The sequence below is a fragment of the Sodiomyces alkalinus genome (genome assembly GCF_003711515.1).
Source record: "Sodiomyces alkalinus F11 unplaced genomic scaffold SODALscaffold_1, whole genome shotgun sequence".
Classification (NCBI taxonomy): Eukaryota; Fungi; Ascomycota; class Sordariomycetes; order Glomerellales; family Plectosphaerellaceae; genus Sodiomyces; species Sodiomyces alkalinus.
In genome coordinates, this window is record NW_021167079.1 from 6777719 (window position 1) to 6803577 (window position 25859).

A 25859-nucleotide genomic window follows, 5' to 3' on the forward strand; every position below is an offset into this window, starting at 1 on the left:
TACCAAGCTTAACCATCTTTGAGAGCTGGACAGCCTTCTCAGCGGCATTCTGGAGATCATCAATGGAGAAGATCTTCATGCCCGAGTCGTTGATGATGCTGTGGGCAGCCTCCACGTTGGTGCCCTGAAGACGAGCAATGATGGGGATCTTGAGGTCCAGGGCCTTGACGGTGTTGATCAGGCCGTGGGCGATGTGGTCGCAGCGGACGATACCGCCGAAGATGTTGACGAAGATGGCGGACACCTTGGCGTCGCTGGTGATGAGCTCGAAGGCCTCCTTGATGGCGGCGGGGGTGGCACCGCCGCCGACGTCGAGGAAGTTGGCGGGCGCGCCGCCGTTGATCTTGATGATGTCCATGGTGGCCATGGCCAGGCCGGCGCCGTTGACGAGGCAGCCGATGTCGCCGTCGAGCTTGATGAAGTTGAGCCCGGACTGGGCGGCGCGGACCTCGTCGGGGTCCTCCTGGGTGGCGTCGCGCCATGAGAAGACCTCCTTCTGGCGGTAGTCGGCGTTGTCGTCGAAGCCGAACTTGGCGTCCATGCAGAGGACCTGGTGGTCGGACGTCTCGGAGAGCGGGTTGATCTCGATCTGGGTGGCGTCCTTCTCGGAGAAGATCTTGTACAGCTTCTGGATGGTGTCCTTGGCGGCCTCGACGCACTGCTCGGTGAAGCCGAGCTTGACGGCGATGCCGCGCGCAATCTCGTCGGTGACGCCCGTGTTGATGTCGATGTAGGTGGTGGTGATGGCGTCCGGGTTCTCCTTGGCGACGGTCTCGATGTCCACGCCGCCCTGGGACGACGACACGATGACGGGAGTCTGGGAGGCGCGGTCCATCAGGATGGCCAGGTAGAACTCGCGACGGGCGAACTTGCGTTCGCAGATGTACACGGCGTTGCAGAGGCGGCCGCCCGCGCCGGTCTGCTTGGTGACGAGGTTGTGGCCAATCATCTGCTGGGCGAACATCTCGGCCTCGGTAGGGGAGTAGATGACGCGGACACCTCCCTTTAGTCCATTGTCGAATGTTCCCTTGCCGCGACCGCCGGCAAGAACCTGCGCCTTGATCACCATATCCTCGCCACCAATTTGCTTGGCCACTTCCTTGGCCTCTTCGGCGGTGTGTGCAACAGAGCCTTGCGGGACGCCGATGCCATACTGCATGTTACAGGTCGATTAGAGATGACGAAATATAATGGGTGGAGAAGACCTGTGAGAGTAGGGATGATGCGCGTACCTGACGAAGGAGATCTGCCGAACGGTACTCGTGAATGCTTAGGTGTCTCCGTTGCTGTTGTACAAGGCTAGGGATTCTGGCGGAAGAGGAGAGAGAGAACTATTATTCGCGGTCGTACGTCAGTCTGGTTGACCCTATGCGTAGCGGGTGGGGGAAAGGGGGGACGTTCAAAAGACTCACCCTGGCAGGCTGGAAGGCAGAGGCCAGAGCCCGGCTGCGACCGAGCTTATACATTATGACGGAGACACGCTGTCGAGTATTCGACAGGAAGGAAGAGGAGGGCGGAAGATGGAGTGGAGAGGGGGAGGTGATCGAGCAAGACGATGAAAATGGACGTTTGTTTGGTTGAGATAACGAGGCTAGTTTTTTGTGAAGCTATCGAGAAGGCTTCGAAGCAAGGACCTTTGCACGACCTGTCATTGGTTTGGACTGTGGTTCCTCCGCGACCGACATTTTCCGACATCCCGGTTCTAATACCAGGCAAGTTTCATGTCCCGCACGTGCTGACTGGGAATCTCTTGCATTACATAACCACACTTGTCTCTACTCGTCGACACCAACTATACAAGACCATGATCTTCACCATCATGCTACTTGGGCAATGGAAAAGTAAGTAAACTTGCGAATATAATTCTTTTTGGACTATTTGCGTCGTAGAGAATCTGAATTCTGCTCAGCCGCGCCTTTATCACAACTTTGAGATGGTACATAAGGTGCCTACCTAGGTACTGCGTATATCAAGTACCTTAAGGTAGCTAATTAGTTTATGCTTATGAGCCGACCGTATCCGCACCAAACTGCCATCATGTCACTTTGATAATAAGGGGTGGATCAAGCTTGTACAAAGTACCTACGTGTGGCCGGCGCCATGTCCGGTAATTGCGCACTTCCCTTCCTCGCGGCGTGCGCTGTATCCGTACAGGGAGATTCCGAGAGTCGCTTAACAACCATCACTGGGCGATTGGTTTAGTGGTATAACGTCTGCTTAGCATGCTGAAGGTCCCGTGTTCGATTCGCGGATCGTCCATCTTGCTTTTTTTTTTTTTTTTTTTTTGGTGTTGTTGTCGCTGGCTGGGTTCTTTCACCCCGTCCTTTATCCTTTTCTTTCAATTCTTTCCTTCTTTTTTGAAACACCGAATAACTTGTTTCATTGAGTCAAGGGCCTAGAATTTGGTCCTCTCGAAGCCTTAGGTAGTCTTGCACCTAATTGTTGGGAACAGTTATTACGACATACCTACCTCTCTTTCATTGACTTTTCAAGCCGCAATTCCATACCGAGACAGAAGATATCTGTAATCCGCAGTGTCCCACTTCAGTGACATCTTACCCTTTCCCGGATTTGACCCGACTTGCTTCACAGACCATCCCACAGATGCCATTTCCTCGCCTTCGCGTTTATTTACTAGTGTCGACGACGTAGCGACCCGCAATCTTGTTCTCGCGCATGAGCGTATACACATCCTGAAGCTTACTGAGACCAATCGACTTGTACGGGACCTTGACAAGGCCGCGGGCGTAAAAGTCGAGAGCCTCAGACGTGTCGACTCGGTTCCCGACATAGCTGCCCTTGATACTGATCATGCGGACGACCGTATCAAAGACCGGGGCCTTCAGGTACGCCCCCGCGGGGAGCCCAATGCAGACGACCGACCCGCGGCTGCGGACGTACTGGGAAGCCTGCTGGAACGGCTTCTCCTGGACAGCGAGGAGGAGGACGGCGTGCGGGCCGAGCCCGTCCGGGGTGTTGTTCTTGACATCGGCGACGACGTCCTTGGACGTGAGGAAGTCGACGTAGACGGCGGCGCCGAGCTTCTTGCACAGCGCGCCCTTCTCCTCGCCGCCGTCGATGGCGATGACGTGCAAGCCCATGGCCTTGGCGTACTGCACGGCGCACGAGCCGAGACCGCCGCCGGCGCCGACGATGGCGACCATCTGGCCCGGGCGCGCGCCCGACTCCTTCAGGCCCTTGTAGACGGTGATGCCGGCGCAGAGGATCGGCGCGACGGCCTCGAGGTCGCAGTTTCCCGGGATGTGGGCCACGTGGGCCGCCTTGGCGATGGCGTACTGCTGGAACGTGCCGTCGACGGTGTAGCCCGACAGCAGGGCGCCCTGGCACAGCGGCTCGTCGGCGTTCTCGCAGTACGGGCAGTTGAGGCAGCTGCCGTTCAGCCACTTGATGCCGGCATAGTCGCCTACTTTGATGTTTTTGACGAGGGAGCCGCAGGCCACTACGACGCCTGCGCCTTCGTGGCCGCCAACCAGGGGTTTCTTCGTCGGGAGGGGCCAGTCGCCCATCATGGCGTGGAGGTCAGTGTGGCAGACGCCAGAATATTTGACATTGACGAGGACTTCATCCGGACCTGGCTTCTGGACGGGGATTTTCTTGTAAACGAGGGCTGTGCGGGAGTAGGCGTGTTAGATGCTGGATTTCAATGGAAATCAAAGCAGAAAGGAGAAGAGAAAGAGAAAAAAGAAAAAAAGGAAAAAAAGGAAAAAAAGGAAAAAAGGAAAACAGGAAAACAGGTTGGGAGGGGCTCACGGCCGCCCGTTTGCTCGACGACTTGAGCCCATTGCTCGGTCGGTATCTGAACGTCGGCCATGGTGGAATATATAAACAAACTAGATTAGTTCTATATTTGGTGTCTGGATCCGCAACAGGATACGAGAGTGCGAGTGTAGGGATGCTCCAAAATGCCAAGTAAACCCGTTGGTCACTTGAGGTCGATGGCGGTTTAATTAGTGAACAGGCCATCAGGGTAGAGACGTGGAAGTAAGATACTATATATATATGTCAACGGGTTCGCCATGCGATGTACGGAGGGCTGATCAGCTCTGGAAGAAGCGGTTGTACGCGTAACATGCATGAGACCAGCGCAGTACGAAGCACAGAGCCTATGGAAGCCATGGAATGATGGGGAAAATCCGCATCATACACACCAACACGGAATTGGGTTGGAATCGGCGCAGGCCGAAAAAGCCTGGTCGATAGAATCAAGAGATGTGGTTGGTGAAGAGGAGTGCTCCGATACCTGGGACTAGACGAACCGGGAGCACAAAGGCGGTTCATTGCCGGGCGTCATGAACACACTACCCCGCTTCGTTCTGGTCGGTACGGGTAGGGAAGTCGAATAAACGCACCAGTATGGAACGATGGGTGCAGGAAATCAATGGAACCGACTGCCTTATCTAGTGCTGAGAGGAAATGGTCCGATCGACCCCACCTATCCAGAGTCAATTTCTTTTAATTAACCTCTTAAAGTTGTTGCTGCAGGAGCAACGGCTCGTGTCCTTTTACGTCAAAAATACCCACTTCCCTACACAGGCTAAATCGATTATAAATTATACCCCGATAACCCTCTATCTCCTATAGCCTGAATTACGATACTACTATAACCTTAAAAGTACCTTAATTAGATACTAACGGGTTTCTTAATATAGTCTATATATATCTCTTTTTACGGCCCTAGAAATACCTAGTTAATATCCAACTAATATTCTGCTACTAGACGTGACCGACGATCTTATCTTTCTACTTAATATTAATAATCGACTACCTTATAAGATTCCTTAGTTTTATTAGTCGATTCAAAATAAGGTCGTAATCGGTGGGGCGTCAAGTTTTCGGCCTTTGACGAACTTGCTAAAACAATACGGTATTGTATAAGCCCTAGTAATTACGTCAGTATGCCATCTTAGATCCGATGTCCAGCGACGTGAGGTGACACGCACACCGAGCTGGAGCAGCTGGAGCCGCCCTTCCGTTTCCGGTCCCGGCTTAATTAGGTACTTGGTAGTTTTCTGTTAGGAGGGGCCCGGGTTGCCAAGGCGGGCAACTGTGGTTCTCCAGAGCAGCTCTGTAAGGCACCTACTCCGGAAGAAACCTGGGGCTCGGGGGCTCGACTTTGGCGGCGCCATGCTCGGCATACAGTACTAGTCCCCTCAGGCCATTCACTGATTCACTGAACCACGTTTACCCGTGTTTCATCCTTCTACTCCGTAGCCTTCCCCCAGCCAAAGGCCCCCTTCTAGACCGTCATCCTACGAGCACATGCAAGCATCACACCATCTCTCTTTCCCTCCCTCCGTCCTCCGTCCTCCGTCCTCCGTCTCCTCTTCCACCCCAAGAGCTTGTGACTGTATCTGAAATTCCTTGTAAATTAATTCTACTGCTCATGGTTTCACGAAGCCCCAGACAGGCCCGGGATTGGATTAGTGGTGTTAATTTTGTCTCTTCTCATTCGCGGGGCAAAAAGGCTTTTAAATCTGCTGCAACCCGGCCTCTATAGAGAACGTCTCAATATCAATCAGAACAGAACAGAACAACAAGAAGCGCTTCTGCTTTATGAACCCCCGGGTCCACCCAGTAGTGCAAACCTCCGAACGATGCTAGGGCCGTATTCTTGGTACTGCGGAGGTTGGACATCGAGTTAGCGAGTATACATCGCAGGGAAGGGGGGCGCAACGCCAAAAACGTTGGGTGAGTTACGAACCTCTGCCTTTGTGTGGCAGTACGACCGGAACTCGGGCGTCTGCCCCAGCAAGCTGCCGCCAAACCACGGGCCGTGTCGTTGCCTCTTGTGCGTGATGACCTGTACCTCGAGACCACCGCTCCGGGCACCGCCGCTGCGCACCTCGCTGGCCCGGATGCGCGCGTCGACGAGCTGCTTGATGTCGCGTTGTAACCGCCTGCCGAAGTCCTTGTAGAGCGTGCTGCCGCCGGAGAGCACGATGTTCTTGTACAGGCCCCTGCGCACGTCGATGGGCGACGATTGGATCACGCCGTCCACGACCTCGGGGAGCGGGGTCAGGAAATCGGAGCTGTAAATCTCGGGGTTGAAGAAGATCTCGGGCGCGAGGAAACGTTCGTACCCCACGTCGACCGTCGCCTTGCGCCCGCCGGGCTGCAGAACGGGGTGCTGGATGAAGCGGGTGGGATCGCGGTCGTAGCGGGAGAATTCCTTCACGATGTCCGGGCAAACGTAGCAGTACTCTTCTTTGATCTCCTGTGCCGTCTTCAGGGACGAATCCGGTTCGCCTCGGTCACGGAGCAGGGATTGGACAAAGTAGGTGATGTCGCGGCCGGCAATGGGGATCGACTTGATGGAGGAACCGATCACGTAGCCCTCGGCCACGGGAATGACGTGGGTAACACCGTCGCCCGAGTCGATGACGGTGCCGGTCAACGATCGATCCTGTACCTTGGAGGATGTCCATGAAGCAGCTAGGGCAAGGACGGCTTGGACGGCGATATACATGCCGGCGCAGTTGAAGGACTCGAAGAAGATCTCAGCCGTGTTCTCGCGGTTCTCTGGAGGGTTCAGAGGCTAGAGAGTCACGACACGTCAGTAGGTGGTGCAGACGAGGGGCGGTATCGAGGAGGATGACGAGGAGGGGAAAAAGAAGAAAGGGGGAAGAATGTCTGAGACGAACCGGTTCGGTGAGGAGGAAAAAGTGGTCTTCTGGCTCAACACGGAGGTACTTGAAGATCGAATTCGACCAGAATCTCTCCATGTGGTCCTACGACGGGGTGACCGTCAGCTCCTCATCGTCGTCAAAGTGGAAGTCAATCTGGTTTATTTATTTGACGAACCCAGTTCTCTATCTGCCCGTGCCTAATCGGATAATGCAGGCCATACCCTGAAGCAAATAATAGGTAGTCAGCATCTAAGGCGTTTGCACCATCGACGTGGGTATCGGTTGCCTCGGCTGGGCTGACTGACCGGGTCCCGACGACGCAGCAATGGCCGCATCGCCGATAAAATAGTCGAGATCCTCAGTGCCACGCTTCATGCCTAGGTGGCCACCCGCGCCGGCACCACCGGTCAGATAGCTCGGCTTGTTCGCGACAGAAGGGCGGGCCGCGCCGGCACCGCTGCCTGCGCCTTTTGTTGCGATGGCGGTCGGGAAGACGAAGGAGGGAGAGTCATTGCCAGCGAAACCTAGGGATAAGGTGGTTAGATTAGATCGGGAAACGAATTGGCGGACGACGGGGTCGGGCTCTCTGCGAGGGCAAGTTCGGCGAGAGGAATATCGGGGAGGTCATACCGAGCTTAGAAAAGCCGGTGCCGCTAAAAAGCATGAAGTCAGCTCAGCTCTTGAACATGCTCTCGGAAATGGCTGAAACCCGGCTCCAGCTTGTCTGCTCCCTCTTCTCGGATGCGGGGCATGACGAAAACAAGGGGGGAGAGGGGGGCTTGTCGAGGATGGGCCTGTCTTACTTGTCCATGACAACGGCGGGCGTTTGGTTAGCCATTGCTGTGGAAGAGAAGAAGCTCGCGCGCAGAAATACGCCTGTTATCTGTCGGATTGCATGAAAGCAGGAGAGAGATACTGCTGATGGAGCAGTGTAGTGTAGGGAGCCTAGCGTCCCTTGGTCGACGGTGAGGTTGGAGAGCCAGCCGTACGAGGATTACGACGTCAGGAGTGGATTGTGTGCAACGCAGCTCAGTGGCAGGTACCTGACCCAGGCTGGAGACTGAGGTGGGGTTCTTGTGTGGCTGGTGGACTGGCCGAGGCAAGGCTTCTTCCTATTGGTCGAAGCATCAGGACATGTACTGTGTGTATACCTTGTAATGTCCTGACCTGACACTGTATCACGACTTCAATTACACGAGCCGAGACGGGACTTCTAGCTTCTTCATTTCATCAAAATATTCCATGAAGTATTCTCGCTCCGTGGTCTCGGACCAAGCAGGCAAGTAAAACATTCATTGTTCACTGTCTGTCTCACCTAAATATTCTGACGCATTCAGTCTTTTTCAATGTTCAGACTCACCTCATTCCGCTATGTTTTAAAGCTTTCTTCAGTCGCACGATGAGCTGTAAGATGAAGAGCAAAGAGTCCGTGTTTTGACAAGAGGGAAGAACTAAACTTCAAAAGAGAAGAAGACTCAAGACGACTCAACAAGTCGTAAATAAAGAAAACATAAAACCAGACCTGAGCGGATACAATTCTGGGGAACCCTAATCCCGGAATCTAACAGACCGAAGCCCGTTGCAACGCCTGCGAACGCCTAGCAGGAAACTCTTTCTGTTTATGACTGCCTCTTCCAAGTGGAAGTATCTCCAAGTACCTAAGGTACCTAGTTTGGGGTTTCCCTCGCCTGCTACATCTTAACAGGGCATGTGGGAAGCAACACTCGAGGCCAGTCAACGCACCTTCCGCCCTCACCTTACATCTGCTCCTCCCCCGACACCCCCTAAATTCCTCCATCAGCTAGCATCTAGCACCTCCCGCTTTTGGGTTACTTTTCCTTAAATGTTGGTCAGTCAAGTTTTGGAAACTTTGCCCAGCCAGTTTCAGATCTGGGCAACGGACCTGTCCCAAGTTATTTCTTCTGTCCACTATCCGTCCTCATCTAATATTGCTCTTTTGCTCTTCTACTCTTCTACTCTTCTACTCTTCTACTCTTCTACTCTTCTACTCTTCTACTCTTCTACTCTTCTACTCTTCTACTCTTCTACTCTTCTCTTCTACTCTTTTATATCGTCTTTCTTTTCTTTCAGACTCTGCTCCCCATGTGGTGGGATGGTTGCCTAGGCATCATCTTAACCGGGCTCATTGTATTCCTGCTGTCAGTCCTTCTCAGTCCTTCTCAAGCTACGTCGCTGCATCTATTGAGTCGACATACCCGGCTTGCTTCTTCACACACTCCTTCCATTCTCTTGTCTTTTTGCCCCAACCTCCGGTCATATATCATTGTCGTCGCTGCCGCTACGTCCGTCTACCCGTCGATAACCCTACGGTGCTGCATTTGGTCATCATGAGCGACCCGAAGGCCAACGTAGAAAAGGACCAGGAAACGCTCCCGTTATTCTCTCCCGCCGATAGCACCCTGGAGATTCCTACCATTCTGAGCCCTCCACAGAACCAATATCAACCTAATCAGATCCTCAGGCAACCCATACGATCAGAACAACAAGCATCGGTCTATTCGAGAAGGTCTGCCAGTGCAACATATGAGTCGGGGAAAGGAGGGATCATACCAGAAGCCCAGCACAGGATAGCGCCCGAAGACGATTCTCTCCATCCTACTAACCTTTCCGAAATTCAAAATCTTATCAGTATCGATAACCGAGATAACCTTGTCCAATCTTTGCCGTCGGAGGCCGCAGAGTCGATCTGTCAGCTTGCTGCCTCTAAAACCACCTCTGGTCCCACCAAGCCGTATACGACAGATGCTGCTGCGATTCCACCTCGCCTCAAACCGTCTATGCTGAGCCGTATTCAGAAGATCCGCGCCGCCCATCTATCTTCGTCGTTCCCCTTAGCAGGGGCACCGCAGCAACAACAATCGGGGCAGCATAGGATGAACGAACCCGATGCGCCGCCCGGACATGGCCATCCAGGGCGCAGTAACACGTTTCGACTCGGCTTTCCTGGATCGCCACAAACGACTTCGCGCAGAACCGGTCGGGGACTATCCCGCTCTCTCGGGAACGCCAATGCCAGCGGTTCTGTAAATCGACCGTCGACCAGAGAACAACGGCCCAAATATGCAGGTGCCATCTTCGTCCACGCTGGAGCTGGCTTCCACAGCCATCAAAACGAGCGCCTCCACCTCAGAGCGTGCAACGAGTGAGCCCTCTCTCGGCCCCCCTTTCTTCTTAAGCTGTTGTCTGGTTCTGACAAGCATGCAGCGCCGCTACTATGGCGATGAAGTTCTTGCGATCTGGTGCGTCCGCAACGGACGCTGTCGAGGCAGCCCTGCGTGTGCTCGAAGATAAAGAGATCACCAATGCAGGCTACGGCTCCAATTTGTCCATAGATGGGACGGTCGAGTGCGATGCGACAATTGTTGATCACCTCGGGCGGAGCGGTGCTTGTGGAGCAGTGCCGAGTGAGTGTGTAGCGCTCGATTCTGATGGAACGAGCCCTCTTTAGCTGACGGGAAGAAACCTCTCGACAGACGTCCGCAACCCCATCTGCCTCGCCAAGTTGATCCTCGACAAGAGCAAGCAACCTATGACCCTTCGACGTGTTCCCCCGAACATACTCGTCGGTGACGGAGCGAGGAACTTTGCCGTGGAACATGGAATGCTCGTGGTGCCCAACGAGAGCTTAATCTCCAAAAATTCCCGTGATCGCTTTCTACACTGGCAAGACGATCTGCGGCGAGCCGACGAGAGATTGAAGCAAGGGGGCGAGTCACAGAAGGTTTACGGCCCTGAGATTGCACCATCTAACCTCGCATCTTCTCAGCCGCATGGGACTTTTCTCAGCACCCCGACTGACCAGATGAGATCAGGCTTTCCCCAACAGGGAGATCATGCCCACGCGATTCTCTTAGGCACATGGAATGAAGGGCAACCCGACTCGCCGTATCATGGTCCTCCTGAATCAGAATGCCGGCCGGGTGCATCACCCATCACGCCGTTGAACGCCGGATTGATCGAACCTCGAGCTCCCCCACCGCCTGAGCAATGCCATCTCGATTCCGCCAACAATGTAAACTCTCCCAGAGGTCGTCGTGCTTCCCCTGCCAAAATGTCGAGCTTGGAAGTCCACTCCATTCTAGAATCCCAACCTCATGAAAGAGACCGTGACGGAGGGAGATCCCCCCGGCTCGAGGAAGGTGGAACTAGGCCAACAAATGAAGGGCAACGGGAACCGCAGCAAGCGCCTCGCGGTATTAAGCGACCCTTCCCCTTTCCTGCAGGTACCGACGATGCGAAGCATACAATGGATGTGATCACCGACACTATTGGTGCCATCGCGATTGATGCCAAGGGGACTATCGCAGCGGGATCCTCGTCCGGCGGAATCGGTATGAAGCACCGAGGACGCCTAGGCCCCGCTGCTCTCGTCGGTGTCGGTACGGCCGTCGTGCCCTGCGACCCAGACGATCCGGATGGCGTCTGCGTCGCCACTGTTACCAGCGGCACGGGCGAGCACATGGCCACGACCATGGCCTCACAGCGGTGTGCCGAGAGGATATACCGCAACACGCGACGAGGCCCACGAGGCCAGGATGTCCAGGAAGATGACGAGGATGCGATCATGGAATCTTTTATCAAGGACGACTTTATGGGACACCCGGGCGTCAAGAATTGCAATCCGGTCGGGGCCATAGGCTTGATGACGGTCAAGAAGACGAGAGGGGGTTGCTACTTGTACTTCGCCCACAACACGGACTCGTTCGCCCTCGCGTCGATGGGAAGCTCCGACAAGGAACCCCAGTGTGTCATGTCACGACTTGGGGACGTTTCCCAGGTGACTCGAGGCGCACGAAAGGTCGCACTGGAATAGCGTGGCGAAGGGGGTGTGAGTTCAGGGAGACGAAGTGGCGTATCGGGGTCAAGGATCCTAGAAAGCTGCATTGGCTCTGACTAGACTGTTTTCTTCCTCGAGGCTGTATTTGGAACTCTCAGGTGCTTGGCTTCACTTTCCTGTAATACTGGCGCACCTAAGGCACACGCGCCTGCCTACCTAGACATTAGAGATACCCTTGTATGTGTAAATCCCCCTAAGTAAACGAAGTAAAGCGAGAGAGAGAGAGAGAGGGGAGACTCGGAATTACGGATGATAAATGGACTTGGGAAGTCATGTCCAGGAAAATAAGTGAACTTCCTGGACAAGGGAAGTGGTTCGAAGTAGGCGCTCTTCCCAGATTATAAGTGACCAGCGACACGGCCTTTTCACTGGGCTACTGGCTGTGCTAGCTGTCTGATGCATGCTATGTGCAATGGGCGCTGTCCTGTCGTCGTCGCTATACAACTCGTGAAGTCGCTCCTATATTTCGAGTAGGCCACTCCCAAGGGAGCCTGATTCTATCCCACTGGTTGCCACTTGCTGTTGGCTCCGACTCCCATAATGACACGAGGTTTAGGCTTGTCCTCTTGTCATATATACGTAACCAGGGCATATCCCGCTGGCTGTGACATAGGGAGTCAGCAATCCACGCCGTGGCTATCGCCTTCCACTCTCCGCATTCACTGGGAGGGAGTAGGCATCCTACATGGAGGCAGAGGTCATTCAGGGGTAGAAAGGGCACAAGAGGTCCTTGACAGATTGCTACCCACTTTTCAACGTCCGCAGGCAAAGGCGTTTCTTGCCAGCCAGGTCATCGAACATGCCTTTTGCAATGGGCGGTGCTTCTCAGACACGCGGGGATCTGTTTTGTCTTTTGCCTTTTTTTTTTTTTTTGTTTCCTTCTTTCATTATTATCGTTATTATACTTTTAGTTTGTTTTTGGGTCCGGCGATTTTCGTCACCTCGCAGGCGTAGCTGTCGCACTGCCCGTCTCCTCCCTGACGCTCCCATTGGGGAGGACGCGCTGCTTCTTCTTCTTGCGGCGGCGGGGGACGACGGCGGGACGGGCGCCGTATGAGCCTAGGGCGAGGCGTGTGCCGCAGGTGAGGCACTCCACGGGAGCGGTGTGTGAGGTAGTAGCAGTATTGGTAGTAGTAGTAGTAGTAGGAGTATTGGCAGTGGAGTTGTCGCCGCTGGCGAGGGTGGGCACGGAGCAGAAGATGCTGAGGCAGACGGAGCAGACGAAGCCCGTGTCGACGACGCGGCCGTGGCAGAAGCAGGCGGCGCGGAAGTCGACGGAGTGGTGGGTCGGGGGCACGAGGGCGGCGCGGGCGGTCTTGTCGGCGCAGGCGAGGCCGAAGGTCAGGTAGGAGAGGAGGCCCCGCGGGGTCGAGGGGCACAGGAAGATGCCGTTGGTTATGTGGGCGGCTTGTTGGAGGAAAGAGGAGGTGGCTGAAGCGGAGTGGTTGGCAGCGTGGGAGCCCGGTCGGGGGGGTCGAGAGTCGGGCCCGTCAGGGGGGGAGGTGTTGTTGTTGTTGTTGTTGTTGTTGTTGCTGCTGCGAACGGAGGCCGGGGAGAGGGCGATGACGTCGATGGGAATCTGGGCGTGGGCGGCGGCGAAGACGGCGTTCATGGTCGGGATGTATTGGGAAGGCTCGGCGTCCGAAACGGAGAGGACGAGTATGTGGGCCGACATGCCCGGGGCGATGGTGGAGGAGGAGAAGGAGGCGGCGGCGGCGCCGGGGACGGAGTTGGCCTTATCGGAGAGGGAGTTGGCGGCGAGGGCGAGGGAGGTCTTGTTGATGTGGGCGAGGGCGAGGGTAAGAGCGCCGGAGAGCTGGGAGGTGGTGCAGGAGAGGTCAGGCTCGGTGGTCTCGTCGAGGAGCTTCTTGAGGCTGGCGAGGACGGCGGTCTCGATCTGGGCGAACTGGGGATACTTGTTGGCGGAGGAAGTAGCGCGCGTGGGCACGGTTGAGGCTGGCGGTGCGTCGGTCATGTCTATGTCTTCGGTCGAGCCGCCATCGTGGGAGGGTCGCGGGGGGTCTGGTCGGGAAGGATAGAGCCAAACGGCGCGATTGGTGTGGGAGGCGATGACGGCGACCTGGTTCGAATTGTTGAAGGCGAGGTTGGCATTGAGGAAGATGAGGATGTTGGAGACGGCCTTGTGGAGGGGCAAGACGTCATTCATGGCGGCCCAGGCGCGAGGGTTGGTGTCGATGATCACAGTGCACAGGGACGTGGTGTCCCCGGCCGTGGAGGTGGCCCCTTGATAGTGTTCCGAGGCGTCGACTTCATTCATGGTGAACGAGGGTGGTTCGGATTCTTGGCATGAAATGAAAGTTTCCCCAGGAGGGACAAGAAGGGGGTGGATGAAAGTGTCACCAAATGAACATTGAATAAGGTGTACGAAGTAGATTCGTCTGGGGTTTTTTTTTTTCTTTTCGTTTTTGTTCACGAGATGGACTTGGAAGAGGACTTGGAAGAGGACTTGGAAGAGGTTCAATATTGTTAAAATAAGCCCAGTGGCTTTACAACGTCGAAGTATCCGTAATTAGCGTTCTTGATAGCGCGTCCGTGCAGGCGTTTGATAAGGTACGTACCGCTTATTTATGGGTTCTTACCTAAGGTAGGTATTTAGGTACTTCTGCCGTGGGGCCACTGAGGTTGAGGCTTACTTCGTACAAGGTATACGGAGGACCTAATAAGATACCTTATTCTTTTGCTTACTCCGTACTCTGTACGAAGTACCTTACTTTGCGATTAGCTTGATGACCTACAGTAGCTCCAGACTCACACCTAATAAGGTAGTTGGTATGCTCCAAGCTGGGTCAAAAGGCCTTGCGGATCTATAATAATCATTATATAGGGAATCTGTGAAATATGTAAAGAGAAAGGAAAAGAGAACACTGAATCTGACATTGGCTGCCCGAATATCTGCATGCATAGTACATCCGGCGTTAATAAGCTCCGCAAGGCACAGGTACTTTAAGTTGTGTTACCACTGTAATTACGTGTGCGTCAGTCTACCTTAAGGTAACCAAGGTACTGACTGTACGTACCTTATTAAGGTATTAATTACCTTAGGTAATTACTCCGCACATCAAACACTCGAAATAGAAGCCAGAGAGACCACAGAACCCCCAACCATAGCGCTGACAGAGCCACTACATGTGATAAGAACCCCCACTACGATCCCCTAAGTTAGAATGCTAATAGTGGACGCTCTTCAGCGGTTGTGACGACGCCTCATCGAGCTTCTTTTAGCTTTTCGAATAATCATCTCCCATCCCCCATCTCCCATCTCCCATCTCCCATCACAAAAACAACAACACCCAGTGGCCAAAACAACTGCGCCTGCCAGTTTCCCTCTCCTATGACCTTTCAAGTCATAATTGGATCTCGTTCTGCCTGCTACTCACTAATACGAGACCTTCCTTCCCTTCTCCCCTCTCTCCGTCATGGCTACCGCCGTCGGTGCCACCCCGCCCAAGGCGGAACTGTCGAAGGAGGATGAGACGCTGCTCATCCTTGCTCGATTGATGGAGGGTGGCCAAGAAGACGATGAAACCATCCGGGACCTCGGTCAGCTCACCAAGTTGCTCAACGAAGATTCACAAATCCACCAGCCATCCAAGGGAACAGCCGCCTCTGCTCCGTCCATCTGCTCAGTCATGGATGCCGACTGCGTGGACACCATGCTCTCATATCTCGACATGCGCCAGCCCGAGGCCGTCCGAGGCCACGCTGTCCTCACCACGGCCGCCTACCTCAAGGCAGCAGGAGACGACGGCGCCAACAATCTCTCGTCCTTCTTCCTCGACAGGGTCCGCCGAGGCACCTATGACGATTACATACTGGCCTTCTGCGTCGCCGCTTCCACCTTCCCCATTGTCCCGGACCTCACCGCCACCCTTTTTCTCTCCGAGGGTTTCCTCGCCGCCCTGGGCCCGCTCATGCGCCGCAAGTGGAAGAGCCGCAAAGTCGAGACGGCCTGCCTCGAAATGCTCAACGCCGCCTGCATCAACTCGGCCTGCCGCGAAGCCGTTCTCAAGTACTGCGCCGACTGGCTCGAGGAGGTGGTCGATCAGGACCCGGACCAGGTCGCCCGTGAGTTCATGGCCCAGGACCCGGATTCTTCTGGGGCCTCCTCCGTCACCATGCGCCGCCATTCCGAGGCCGTTCAGAACATGGCCGCCGTCATCCTCGCCAAGCTCAGAGTATGGTTTTAACCCCCCCTCATCTTCATCCCAGCAGGGTGCGAACCGAACCCGTCGTGGAAAGATCTGACTGACTTGCGACCGGAAGGCAATGCCCCCCTCGGCAGCTTCGTTGGATGACCAAGCATCAGGGCGACAGGGAGGACAGTCGCAGTCGCAGTCGCAGTCACAACCACAGGAAAGAATCACACCGGCCGTCACCACTATTGAAGACCTCTCATCCAGGTTTACCCGCATGCTTCTCAGAGAGGACGACAATCACGGCACACCACACTCGATAGAAGGGTTGGCCTACGCCTCGCTGCAACCCAAGGTCAGGGAAGACCTGGCGCACCACCAAGATTTCCTAAACAAGCTCGTGTACACGCTGTCCAACGCCCAACCCAAGTCCCCGTTGACCTACGGCGCCCTGAGCATCCTGGTCAACCTGACAAGGTACCAGCCCACCCTGTCCGAGGAGCAGAAGAAGATGTATCAGCTCAAGGCCTACGCCAATGCGGCCGGAAAGATCCGACAGGATCCTCTCCTGGACGACGAGCACGTCGGCGAAAGGTGTAGGCTCGTCTTCGACGCCGGTGTGACTCCGGTTCTCCTCTCGCACAGCAAGTTCGCCTCACCCGCCTCGCTTGGCCTCATCGTCTCCATCATCTTCTCCCTATCCGTCACCACATCCGTGCGGGGCAAGCTCGCCCAGCAAGGCGCCGTCAAGCTCCTCCTCTCGGCCTGGCACGCCCTCCCCGAATCCGAATCCGCCAGCCGCCGGACCGCGGCCCAGGCCCTCGCCCGCATCCTCATCAGCACCAACCCCTCCCTCGTCTTCGGCGGTAGCCGCTCCCACCCGCAGAGCTCCGCCATCCGGCCCCTCCTCTCGATCCTACCCCCGGACCCGGCCGCCGACACGCGCGACCTCCTCCCGACGTTCGAGTCCCTCATGGCGCTGACGAACCTCGCGTCGACGGACGACGCCGACACGCGCCGGGCCATCATCCGCACGGCGTGGCCGCACGTCGAGGAACAACTCGTCGCCTCCAACGCGCTCGTGGCCAAAGCGGCCGTCGAGCTGGTGTGCAACCTGGTCCAGGCGCCCGAGGGGATGGCGCTCTACGCCGACGGCAGCGCGGGGGCCAAGAACAGGCTGCACGTCCTGCTCGCGCTGGCGGACGCGGAGGACGAGGGCACGCGCAGCGCGGCGGGCGGGGCGCTGGCGGCGCTTACGGGGCATCCCGGCGTTGTGCGCGCCATCGTCGAGCGGGATCGCGGCGTCGAGATGGTGCTGGGCATGTGTGGTGAAGAGGGCGAGGATCTGCGGCACCGCGGCGGGTTTGTGGTGTATAATATGGTGGTCGCCGAGGGGGAGGCGGGCGCCATGGCGCGGAAGAAGATTCGCGAACGGTATGGGGTGGAGGTGTTGAAGAAGGCGGCGAAAATGAGTCGGCGGGGGGAAGTCGTGGAGGTCATTTTGGAGGCGTTGAAGGTTCTCCTTGAGGGGGGGGAAGGTAGTGGAGGCTCATGAGCGTTTTGGTTAAGACAAGGACGCGACGAAGTAAGGATAGGGTAATGGGTATTTAATGTCGGATGAGAAGATGATATGGGAATGCTATGGATATAGGTATAGGACAGGTATTCATCTCACGCCTGGTATGCGCCTGGTATGTGGCGACTTTGTCTGGTGATGCGGATGTAGTGGGCTTATAATGAGGATGGTGAGCTGTTTGAGTGAGGCTCCTAATAGACGTCGATATGTGCAAGCGCTATTTGGTATCTTTCTTCATTTCCACTCCTCTATATTTCCCATAAGACAATAGAGGAGCTCTCACGGCTCATCAACCCGGTTGAGTACAGCCACGCCCTCCACGTGACCGGTTTGCGGGAAGAAGTCGAACCCGCGAATACTCTCAATAGCATACCGCGTGCTCTTCCTCTTCGCGTTCTCACCGTCTTGGTTTTCGTTGCCGTTCTCCTCCCCTTTCTGCTCCTCCTCTCCAAAGCCCCCTTCATCCCGACCGACCTCTCCGCGCACCAGCACACCGACGTCCCTCGCCTGGGTATGCACGTTGCAGCTTACATAGACGACGCGGCGGGGCCCGAAGCGCAGCAGCTGGCGGAGGAAGCTGGCGTCGCAGCCCTTGCGGGGCGGGTCGATGACGACGACGGTCTCGTCGGGGTGGGTGGTGACGTGGCGGAAGAGCTGGGGGGCGTCGGCGGCCATGAAGGAGCACTCGGAGTCGGGGATGCGGTTGAGGGCGGCGTTCTTGCGGGCGTAGGCGATGGAGTCGGCGGCGATGTCGATGCCGGTGCTTGAGTGAAAGAGGCCCGAGAGGGTGATTGTGAAGAGGCCGGAGCCGGAGTAGGCGTCGATGAGGTGTTTGATTTCCTTGGGCGACGACGAAGAAGAAGGAGAAGGTGGGGGCAGGATGTGCTGGCGAATGTAAGCGGTAAAGGGGGAGAGGATGGAGTTGTTGTTCTGGAAAAAGGAGCCGGCCGGGTTGGTGAAGAGGTACGAGTCGATGTGTTCCGAGGTGGTGGCCTTGTTGTCGGTGACGCACGTCTTGATGTCGACGTACTGGTCCGTCTCGACGCGGACGGCATGGTCCGGGGTCTCTGTCTCGGTCGGGGGCGGCTCCTCACCATCCTTGGAATACCGTTTGGTGGTCTCGCGAAGGAGGATGGTGGCGCCGGTCTTGTAGTTGGCAAACTCGGTCTGCATGCGGTTGCGCTCCCGCTTCATGCCGAGGCGGACGGCGTCGGTGCCGATGGGACAGTCCTCGATGTCGAGCACCAGCCTCCTGCCCTTCTGGTTGAAGCCGACATTCGGCACGGACGTGAAAGCGGGACGGGTCTTGTCGGCCTTGGCGCCCCTGCGGCCGCCGGCGCCGGGGGGCCCGTCGAAGTGCGGGGTCAGCTTGGTGCGGTAGCCGTACTGCAGGGGGCTGCCGATGGTGTCGCCGATGGCGGGGACGATCTCGGGCGGGAGCTGGGAGAAGTTGCGGAAGGCCTTCTCGACGATGCGGCGCTTGTGGCGCAGCTGCTCCGGGTAGTCGAGCATCTGGAACTGGCAGCCGGAACACGAGGCGAAGTAGGGGCAGCGGATGCGCGAGTCGTCGCGCAGGGGGGAGGGCGTGACGATGGAGAGGTAGTCGGCGACGGAGTAGTTGTCGGCGGGGAGGTGGCGGAAGACGCGGACACGGGCGACGTCGCCTGGGGCCACGAAGGGGACGACGTAGACGTGGTTGGGTGGTGAGCCCGGGTGGACGGCGAGGCCGTCGCCGGTGGAGGAGAGGTCCAGGACCTCGACGTCGATTTCGGAGCCGGGTTCGGGGAGTGATGGTGAGGAAGCGTCTCCCTCGGCCTCCTTTTGGTTCTCCTGACGGGACTTGATGAGGGCCCGTATGTCAAGTAAGAGGACCTCATCCGAAGATCCTTCCTTCATGTTACGTTCCCTCTTGGATTTTTGCTTCTTGTTAGCGCGGCGGCTTTGAGAGAAGACCCGCTTGCCATTGGTGACGGTTGTCGTGGTGGTAGCAGCGGCGTTCATCTGGGGGGGATCTAGTGAAGCCATGGCGACGGGTAGGGCTGACGATGCTGATGCTGATGCTGATGTTGAGAGTGAAAACGTAGGCGTCTTGGAATTAATGACAGCTGTCAGTGGATGAGACCGGCTCAGTCTTGCAGAAAGAAATGGTAGAGTTGTCTGATGAAGTGAAGATTTGGTGATTGATGTCGTGAAGTGCGTGAGAAATCGCATTGGGAATTGGGCCCTCGGACTCGTCGGAATAACCCCCCTTTTTTTTTCTTTTCTATCCAAAGATATAATGGGGTGCTACCTCATTCTTCTGAAATTTCTTCAATCACCTTCGGCATGCTGTTTAGCGGATGAGCGGATGAGTTGAGGACGGAGAAAAGTGATGGATGTTTGATGATATTGAGGCTTGAAAATTCATCGCCAATTTTGGAATAAGGGCCCAAGTTTTTGGTAATATTTAATTCAATAGATTAATTCTGATTGGTCAGCATTCTCGACTCGTTCGTTTTCCTGCGTTCTCTGATTGGGTCAATCTCAGGCAGGCAAGTCTCGGCCGCATGACTCGGAACATGTGTTTATGTAAGCATCTCTTCCGTCTATCTTCCCCTTTACGGTTTAGTACCTGTCTTGTCCCTTGTCCCGATGGGACGTACCGGTAGTGGCCCTTGAGTGCAGATAAGAGATAGGGAAGTGCACGGGGCCAACTGGGTCATTCGACAAGGGCCAGGACGGCACGTGGACGGGGGTTTTAGTCGTGTTTATTTACCTACGGGTGATTTCATAACGCTATCCTTTATCTATATCTTTCGAGTACCGGTCCTCCGCCCCCTGAGATGCCTCCTCCATAAATGTCTTAACCGGCGACAAGGCATAATCAACCCCCAATATGGGTATGGAAAGTCTTTCTTTTGTCGTTCAACTCTCGGACAGCCATCGGAGACAGAGACCAGAGGAAGAATAGATGAAAAGTCTGGTCATCGATGTCTCTGTTGTAAGCTACAGCAGGAAAGGCGGAATTGGAAGAAAGGGTTGAAGATGTGAACTGACCATGACAAAAAGCCAAGACCCAAAAGACTCACTGACCTTGGCTCCCGTATAGTTCCTCCATCTTCCACTTCGTCCCTCTCCTCTAGACCCCTACCATGGGCTGGAACCATCGCCCTTCTGCTATCCAGGATATCGATATCCTTGGCGGCCCCGTTCGTCCCTCCAAACGAGTTCATCTTCAACGCGGGAGGCAAAAATGGTGCTGTGGTCAGTGAGAACATCGAATGTAGCCGTATTGGCCGTGATCTCATGGCCTTGGGAGTGAGTCTAGCTGCTGCTCTGCTGTCTGCCCACTTACACCTACACATCTACTACATCACATTCGTCTTCCTCATATTAACCAAGTCCACTCAGGGAAATGCAATCGACGCCATCGTCGGCACCCAGCTCTGCGTCGGCGTCACAGCCATGTACCACTCCGGCATCGGAGGTGGAGGATTCGCCGTAGTCCGCGACTCTGAAGGGAACTACGAAGTCGTCGATTTCAGGGAATCCGCCCCGGCAGCCGCCAGCGAGGATATGTTCAACAATAACGCCGACGCGAGCATATCCGGCGGCTTGGCCGTGGGTGTCCCGGGGGAGTTGAAGGGGTTGGAGTATATGCATAAGAAGTATGGTGTGAGTGATGTGTCTTTCCCCTTCACAGCCCGGCCTGCTTCATGCTTCCCCCCCCCCTCCTGGAATTTAAAATCTCGATTCCTGACATCAAGTTCTATCCATGTCCGTGTCCGCCCACGTCCATAGTCTTTGCCCTGGGATCGGGTAGTTATGCCTGCTTCTCATCTTGCCAAGCGCGGCATCACCATCAATGCCGACATGGACCGGTACATGAAAGCGGCCATCGAGAGCGCCGGGAGAAACTTCCTTGTGGAAGATCCGGAATGGGCTGAAGAGTTCGCTCCCAACGGTAGGTGGCCCCGTGCCGTTTCGAAACAGCCCAGGATTTGGCGCTTGTATGACTGACCAGGGTTGGGATAAAGGCACGTTGCTCGGTCTTGGGGACACGATATATCTGAACCGTTATGCCGCGTATGCAACTCCTCTTCCTCAGAGAAGAGAAGAAAAGGCAAAAGTACTGACAAAAAAAAAAAACCAGAACCCTCAAAACAATAGCCATCGAAGGCGCAGATGCCTTCTACACCGGAAGCCTCGCCGCCTCCTTCGTCCGCACCGTCCAGGAAACCGGCGGCATCATGACCCTGGACGACATGCGCTCCTACCGCGTCGAGTCCCGCGAACCCCTCCTCACCACCTTCCGCAACTTCACCCTCATCTCCGCCGGCGTCCCCGCCAGCGGCGCCGTCTGCCTCAACACCCTCAAGATCCTCGAGCAGTTCGACGACCACGCCGCCGCCGACACCAACCTCACCACCCACCGCTTCGACGAGGCCTCCCGCTTCGCCTACGGCGCCCGCTCCCTGCTGGGCGACCCATCCTTCGTCGCCGGCATGCCCGCCTACGAGCGCCGCCTCCTCTCCGCCGCCGAAGCCAAGGCCATCCGCGCCCGCATCCGCGACGACGCCACCCTCCCCGTCGAACACTACGACCCGGACCGCCGCCACGGCTCCGACCTGCCCCACCCCCACTACTACACCACCCCCGGCTTCGGCACCTCCCACGTCGCCGCCGTCGGCGCCGCCTCGGGCCTCGCCGCCACCCTGACCTCCACCGTCAACCTCCTCTTCGGCGCCCTCCGCATCGACCCCCGCACCGGCGTCGTCCTCAACAACGAGATGAACGACTTCTCCATCCCGGGCGTCCGCAACGCCTTCGGCTTCGAACCCTCCCCCGCCAACTTCATCCGCCCGCGTAAGCGGCCCCTCTCGTCCTCCTCCCCCGTCCTCGTCGAGGACGCCCACGGAACCCTCCGCATGGCCATCGGCGCCGCCGGCGGCTCGCGCATCATCAGCGCCACCGCCCAGGTCATCTGGCGCGTCCTCGAGCAGGGCTGGTCCCTGCCCGACGCCATGCGCGCCCCGAGGCTGCACGACCAGCTCATGCCCAACCGTGTCATGCTGGAGTACAGCTTCGATAACGCCACCGCTGCCAGCTTGCACGAGAAGGGGCACAACATCACCTGGGTCCCCGAGGGGCTGAGCGCTGTGCAGGCCATTCGTGTTCTTGACCATGGCGTCTTCGAGGCGGTCGGTGAGCCGCGCCAGCGTCACAGCGGCGGGTTGACGAGATGACTTTCATCTTGGTGGAACGACCTGATAGATTAGATATGGCGTACACATGTTCACATGACAACCTTCCGTATATGCACCCGAGGCAACTCACTCCCCCGTAAGGTGATAGACGCAATAGACATGACGAATGGAAAGCAAGTAGCTCTCGCTGCAACATGCCGGCTATTCTTCCGTCTCTTGAATGGATGGATGGTCGGCTATCTCGGTAGGCAACATCGTGTCCTACGGAGAAAGAGGTGATTTCGGGGTATCGCTAAGTCTATCCGTGGGCTATGATGATGAAAAGATAACAACAACAAGAGAGACGCTACCGAGGCACGACCCGTGAAGATACAACAAAGATCATACAAGAGAAAAGGAAGAAAAACGGAGGAATAGTAAGGACCTGTAAGAAGCCAGGCCTACAGTTCAAGATCCCCTTGCATCCTCAAGCCATGCCGATCAGCACCTCCATTTGCGCCTGCCATCTCCGCGCGAATTCCTCTTCCCCAAAGCGTTGCGCCGATCGCCGAGCCCGCTGTCGCATGGCAAGCGGATCCTTGATAGAGAGTGCTTTCTCAAAACCATCTGCAAACTCGGTAGCCGTGGTCGCATGATAGCCTAGACAGATGAACCAAATTAGCCTGGGCTGAGAAAGAGTAGTCGGGATAGAAAAGAAGACAAGACAAGAAAAGAAGAAGAAGAAGAAAAAGAAAAAAAAAGTGCCAAAAGTACCTGTCGGTTCGCCGTCAACGTCAACGACAATGTCGAGCTTTGGCCCTCCACTGTCATGAACCACCGAGATGAGACCAGCAGCCTGGTACTCCACCACGCCAATGCCAAAGTGCTCGTTCCACATGCCGTTCGCACCAACGGACGCCCTGCGCAGCCAATCAAGGATATCGGGCCACGGCACGTCAAGGCGGAAGTCGACGTGGTTCCGGATGCCGAGCTCGTTGGTCAGTAACCTCAACTCGTAGACGCGCTTGGAGTCGGAATCGTCCCGGACGCTGCCCACGAGGACCAGACGTGCGTCGCGCAAGGCCGGTATTTCCCTCTTCCGCAGTTCGGCGAAGGCGCCCAGGATGAGCTTGTGGTTTTTCTCGGGACGGAACTGGGCGATGTAGAGGATGATCTCCTCGCGGCGCGCCTCGCTGGCCGCCGACACCTCAACGGTGCTCTCGAGCTCTTCGACCGCACATGGCGGGTACACCACGGCGATGGGATGTGTACGGGAGCGGATGACACGGCGAGGACCCCAGATTTGCTGGATGTGCGCCTGGGTCCAGCTCGAATTGGTCATGACTACGTCGGCGGTTGACCCCACCCGGGCATAAAGGGCAGCGAACAACCTCCAGTAAGCACGCTTCACGACGCCCCGAGCACCGACACCCTGGCCAGCATTGACGCCCTGACTTCCGACTGTAGACTTTGGGTCGAGGGACTCGAGCATATCGGTGGAAATGGTCGGGTAGTGGACGTAGGCTGCAGTGGGAACACTAGGGAAGAGGAACTTGGACAAGCCAAGAGCAAAGGCGTAGCCCATAGTGTCGATGAATAGATCGGGGACGAGCTGCCCAAAGGCGTCCCAGGCCAAAACCATCGAGCCGAGAGACTGGCCCAGCAGGGTGAAGTGAGGCCATGTAGATGCGAGGACCAGGTGACGGGTGCTGAGGTGGAGAAAGAAGAGGGTGTCGGGGTGTAGATCGATATTGAAACGGGTCTGAAAAAACAGAACAGAATAGTCAGTCAGAAAGTGCTGTTCCATAAAAAGAAGGTGGAGGAGTCAAGAGATGCTCTATCAGTCTACTTACCTTGACACGATGCACCATCTCATGCTTCTTGAGGTCACGGTCTCCTGTGTAGACGACGCAGATTGCGTAGGGCCACTGCTTTTGAGTGGCACGAATAGCAGCCCAGAGGACTCTTTCGCCACCTCCACCAGCATTACTACCGAAAAGATTAGCGACCCATATTCCGTTTCCATTCCTTTTCTTCTTTCTTCTTTCCCTTTTCCTGCACTGCTTGTTCAAGCCTTGTAAAGCTCAGGACATACCAGAATGGGTGAAAGAATCCCACGATGCCAGTCCAGTCCTTGTTCGACGGCAGCGGGCTGCCCTGACTGTCCGTTCCACGAAGAGATTGTGCATCGACTGTTCCCCAGCCGTCAGAGCTATCCTTGTTCAAAGTCTCGTCTTTCTTCTTATTGGATCCCGCTAGCTCCAGCAGGTGCGTGTGCCTCCCTTCGGTCTTCTTGCATAGGTATGTTCCGGCAACAGAGCCAATGCTGCGTAGGAGAATTGGAAGAAGAAAGTATATGAGGATGGGGGCTGCTGCTAGGAGGGACACGGTAGTGGTCGGTAGGTCCATTGTGTTGACTTGTGCTGTGGCGATACAGAGCAAGGAGGACGCGTGATCAAAGTCGGATCCCCGCCCACGGGGTGGGTTGTCTATTTTTTCCCGAAAAGGCGTCTAAAGCTTTACTATTGAGATAGTTGTCGGACTGAGAATAGTTGAGGTTAAGGACTTCTTCTAATTGCTGTGTCCAAGCCTGGTTACCGCTAATATCTGGTGGTGTGTCGAGTCGGTAGAGAGTGCGCGCTTGTGGGGTAGAAAGGAAGGGGTATAAGGGAAAAGAGGGTGTTGGTCAAAATTATAAGACGATAGGAGGATGGGTTTTTGTTCGTGCTCTGTTGCGCAGAGAATAAGGTAGTGAGGAGCGCTCCCAACTGTAGATGTGCTTGTTGCGTTGCCCACGCCCGGGAGAGCGAAGCCGTACAACCACAAGGTCAACAGAACCAAGACCCTTAATGTTGCTTCCAGGACAGCCGCATCATGGAAGCCAACACAAAACAAAGAGAGTAAAAAAATATGAGAAATGACACAGAGCTTCGTTTGTCTCTGGAATGGTGGCTATTGAGTAAGGAATGTGTTGAAAGGTGGCAGGAAGAGGAAGATGATAAGAAGGACAAGTGGTTGAAAGTGAATGCTGGCTGGTGGAAAGTACCAAGTACGCATAATAATGAGTACTTCGTCGTACTTCGTCAGGTGGGGAGCTCTAGCGTAGGTAGCTTGGACACTTCTGTCGTTTCCAAATTGCGGGCTCTCACCAGGGGGGAAGGAAGGTGGGGTGTGTGTCATAGCCCAGGTTTCTGGTTCACATGGGTCATATTCCCTAATGGGACCGCTGAGACATCCGCTAAAGCCACATCGATGCCTGTCTGAGTCAGCATAGACATCGCGAAAAGTGGCTGTGAAGCTAAACACATTCCTTCTCCCGTCTCTTCCACCAAGACCACAGATTTACACCACTCGACTCTGATCTTGGTCGAGTTATCTTTTCCATTCTCTCATCTTGCTTTAATTGGATTTGTTGACTTCAAATGTGTACCGGTGAACAGCTCATGTGAGCTCTCGGCG

The 25859-nt window shown here is 55.8% G+C and overlaps 9 protein-coding genes and 1 non-coding gene across 10 annotated transcripts in view; 4 read left to right on the top strand and 6 right to left on the bottom strand.

Annotated features, from left to right (window-relative positions):
* SODALDRAFT_327778 (succinyl-CoA ligase beta-chain) overlaps nucleotides 1-1526 on the bottom strand; it is a 1930-nt gene extending 404 nt beyond the window's left edge. The window contains exons 1-3 of the mRNA XM_028610517.1: nucleotides 1413-1526; nucleotides 1233-1331; nucleotides 4-1153 (exon numbers count right to left, since the gene is read on the bottom strand). Coding sequence (XP_028471385.1) covers nucleotides 4-1153; nucleotides 1233-1331; nucleotides 1413-1466 — 1303 coding nt within the window. The 5' untranslated portion in view covers nucleotides 1467-1526. The remainder of the gene's footprint in view (nucleotides 1-3; nucleotides 1154-1232; nucleotides 1332-1412) is intronic.
* A 661-nt stretch (nucleotides 1527-2187) lies between these two features.
* Nucleotides 2188-2259, top strand: SODALDRAFT_t16. The gene has a single exon. It is a non-coding gene; the product is annotated as a tRNA-Ala (tRNA).
* Nucleotides 2260-2265: 6 nt separating this feature from the next.
* SODALDRAFT_327780 (alcohol dehydrogenase) lies at nucleotides 2266-3874 on the bottom strand (the record flags this gene model as incomplete). Its single annotated transcript, XM_028610518.1, has 2 exons — nucleotides 2440-3874; nucleotides 2266-2286 (listed from the first exon to the last, which is right to left on the bottom strand). A coding segment is annotated over exon 1 (899 nt), but the record flags the coding sequence as incomplete, so codon positions are not given.
* Nucleotides 3875-5572: 1698 nt separating this feature from the next.
* Nucleotides 5573-7485, bottom strand: SODALDRAFT_269614 (actin-2; the record flags this gene model as incomplete). The annotated part of the gene is made up of 7 exons (XM_028607671.1): nucleotides 5573-5638; nucleotides 5723-6556; nucleotides 6663-6749; nucleotides 6823-6869; nucleotides 6953-7171; nucleotides 7278-7300; nucleotides 7451-7485. 7 exons carry the CDS (start codon nucleotides 7483-7485, stop codon nucleotides 5573-5575), a joined length of 1311 nt encoding a protein of 436 aa, XP_028471387.1.
* A 2394-nt stretch (nucleotides 7486-9879) lies between these two features.
* Nucleotides 9880-11481, top strand: SODALDRAFT_268358 (threonine aspartase; the record flags this gene model as incomplete). The annotated part of the gene is made up of 2 exons (XM_028607604.1): nucleotides 9880-10072; nucleotides 10142-11481. Coding segments are annotated over 2 exons (1533 nt in total), but the record flags the coding sequence as incomplete, so codon positions are not given.
* A 789-nt stretch (nucleotides 11482-12270) lies between these two features.
* SODALDRAFT_42634 (Tfb4-domain-containing protein) lies at nucleotides 12271-14025 on the bottom strand. Its single transcript, XM_028615361.1, has one exon. It carries the CDS (start codon nucleotides 13781-13783, stop codon nucleotides 12443-12445), a length of 1341 nt encoding a protein of 446 aa, XP_028471389.1. The 5' UTR covers nucleotides 13784-14025; the 3' UTR covers nucleotides 12271-12442.
* Nucleotides 14026-14773: 748 nt separating this feature from the next.
* SODALDRAFT_327789 (CRO1 protein) lies at nucleotides 14774-17451 on the top strand. Its single transcript, XM_028610519.1, has 2 exons — nucleotides 14774-15701; nucleotides 15790-17451. The coding sequence occupies exons 1-2, from the start codon at nucleotides 14943-14945 to the stop codon at nucleotides 17212-17214; spliced, it is 2184 nt and encodes a 727-aa protein (XP_028471390.1). The 5' UTR covers nucleotides 14774-14942; the 3' UTR covers nucleotides 17215-17451.
* On the bottom strand, nucleotides 17157-19617 carry SODALDRAFT_327790 (uracil-5--methyltransferase). Its single transcript, XM_028610520.1, has one exon. The coding sequence runs from the start codon at nucleotides 19258-19260 to the stop codon at nucleotides 17515-17517; it is 1746 nt and encodes a 581-aa protein (XP_028471391.1). The 5' UTR covers nucleotides 19261-19617; the 3' UTR covers nucleotides 17157-17514.
* A 749-nt stretch (nucleotides 19618-20366) lies between these two features.
* On the top strand, nucleotides 20367-22460 carry SODALDRAFT_336862 (gamma-glutamyltranspeptidase; the record flags this gene model as incomplete). The annotated part of the gene is made up of 6 exons (XM_028612629.1): nucleotides 20367-20427; nucleotides 20462-20532; nucleotides 20626-20889; nucleotides 21016-21178; nucleotides 21252-21300; nucleotides 21368-22460. The coding sequence occupies 6 exons, from the start codon at nucleotides 20367-20369 to the stop codon at nucleotides 22458-22460; spliced, it is 1701 nt and encodes a 566-aa protein (XP_028471392.1).
* A 427-nt stretch (nucleotides 22461-22887) lies between these two features.
* SODALDRAFT_267988 (family 4 glycosyltransferase) lies at nucleotides 22888-24809 on the bottom strand (the record flags this gene model as incomplete). Its single annotated transcript, XM_028607581.1, has 4 exons — nucleotides 22888-23060; nucleotides 23127-24162; nucleotides 24254-24389; nucleotides 24496-24809. The coding sequence occupies 4 exons, from the start codon at nucleotides 24807-24809 to the stop codon at nucleotides 22888-22890; spliced, it is 1659 nt and encodes a 552-aa protein (XP_028471393.1).
* Between the last annotated feature and the right edge of the window lie 1050 nt (nucleotides 24810-25859).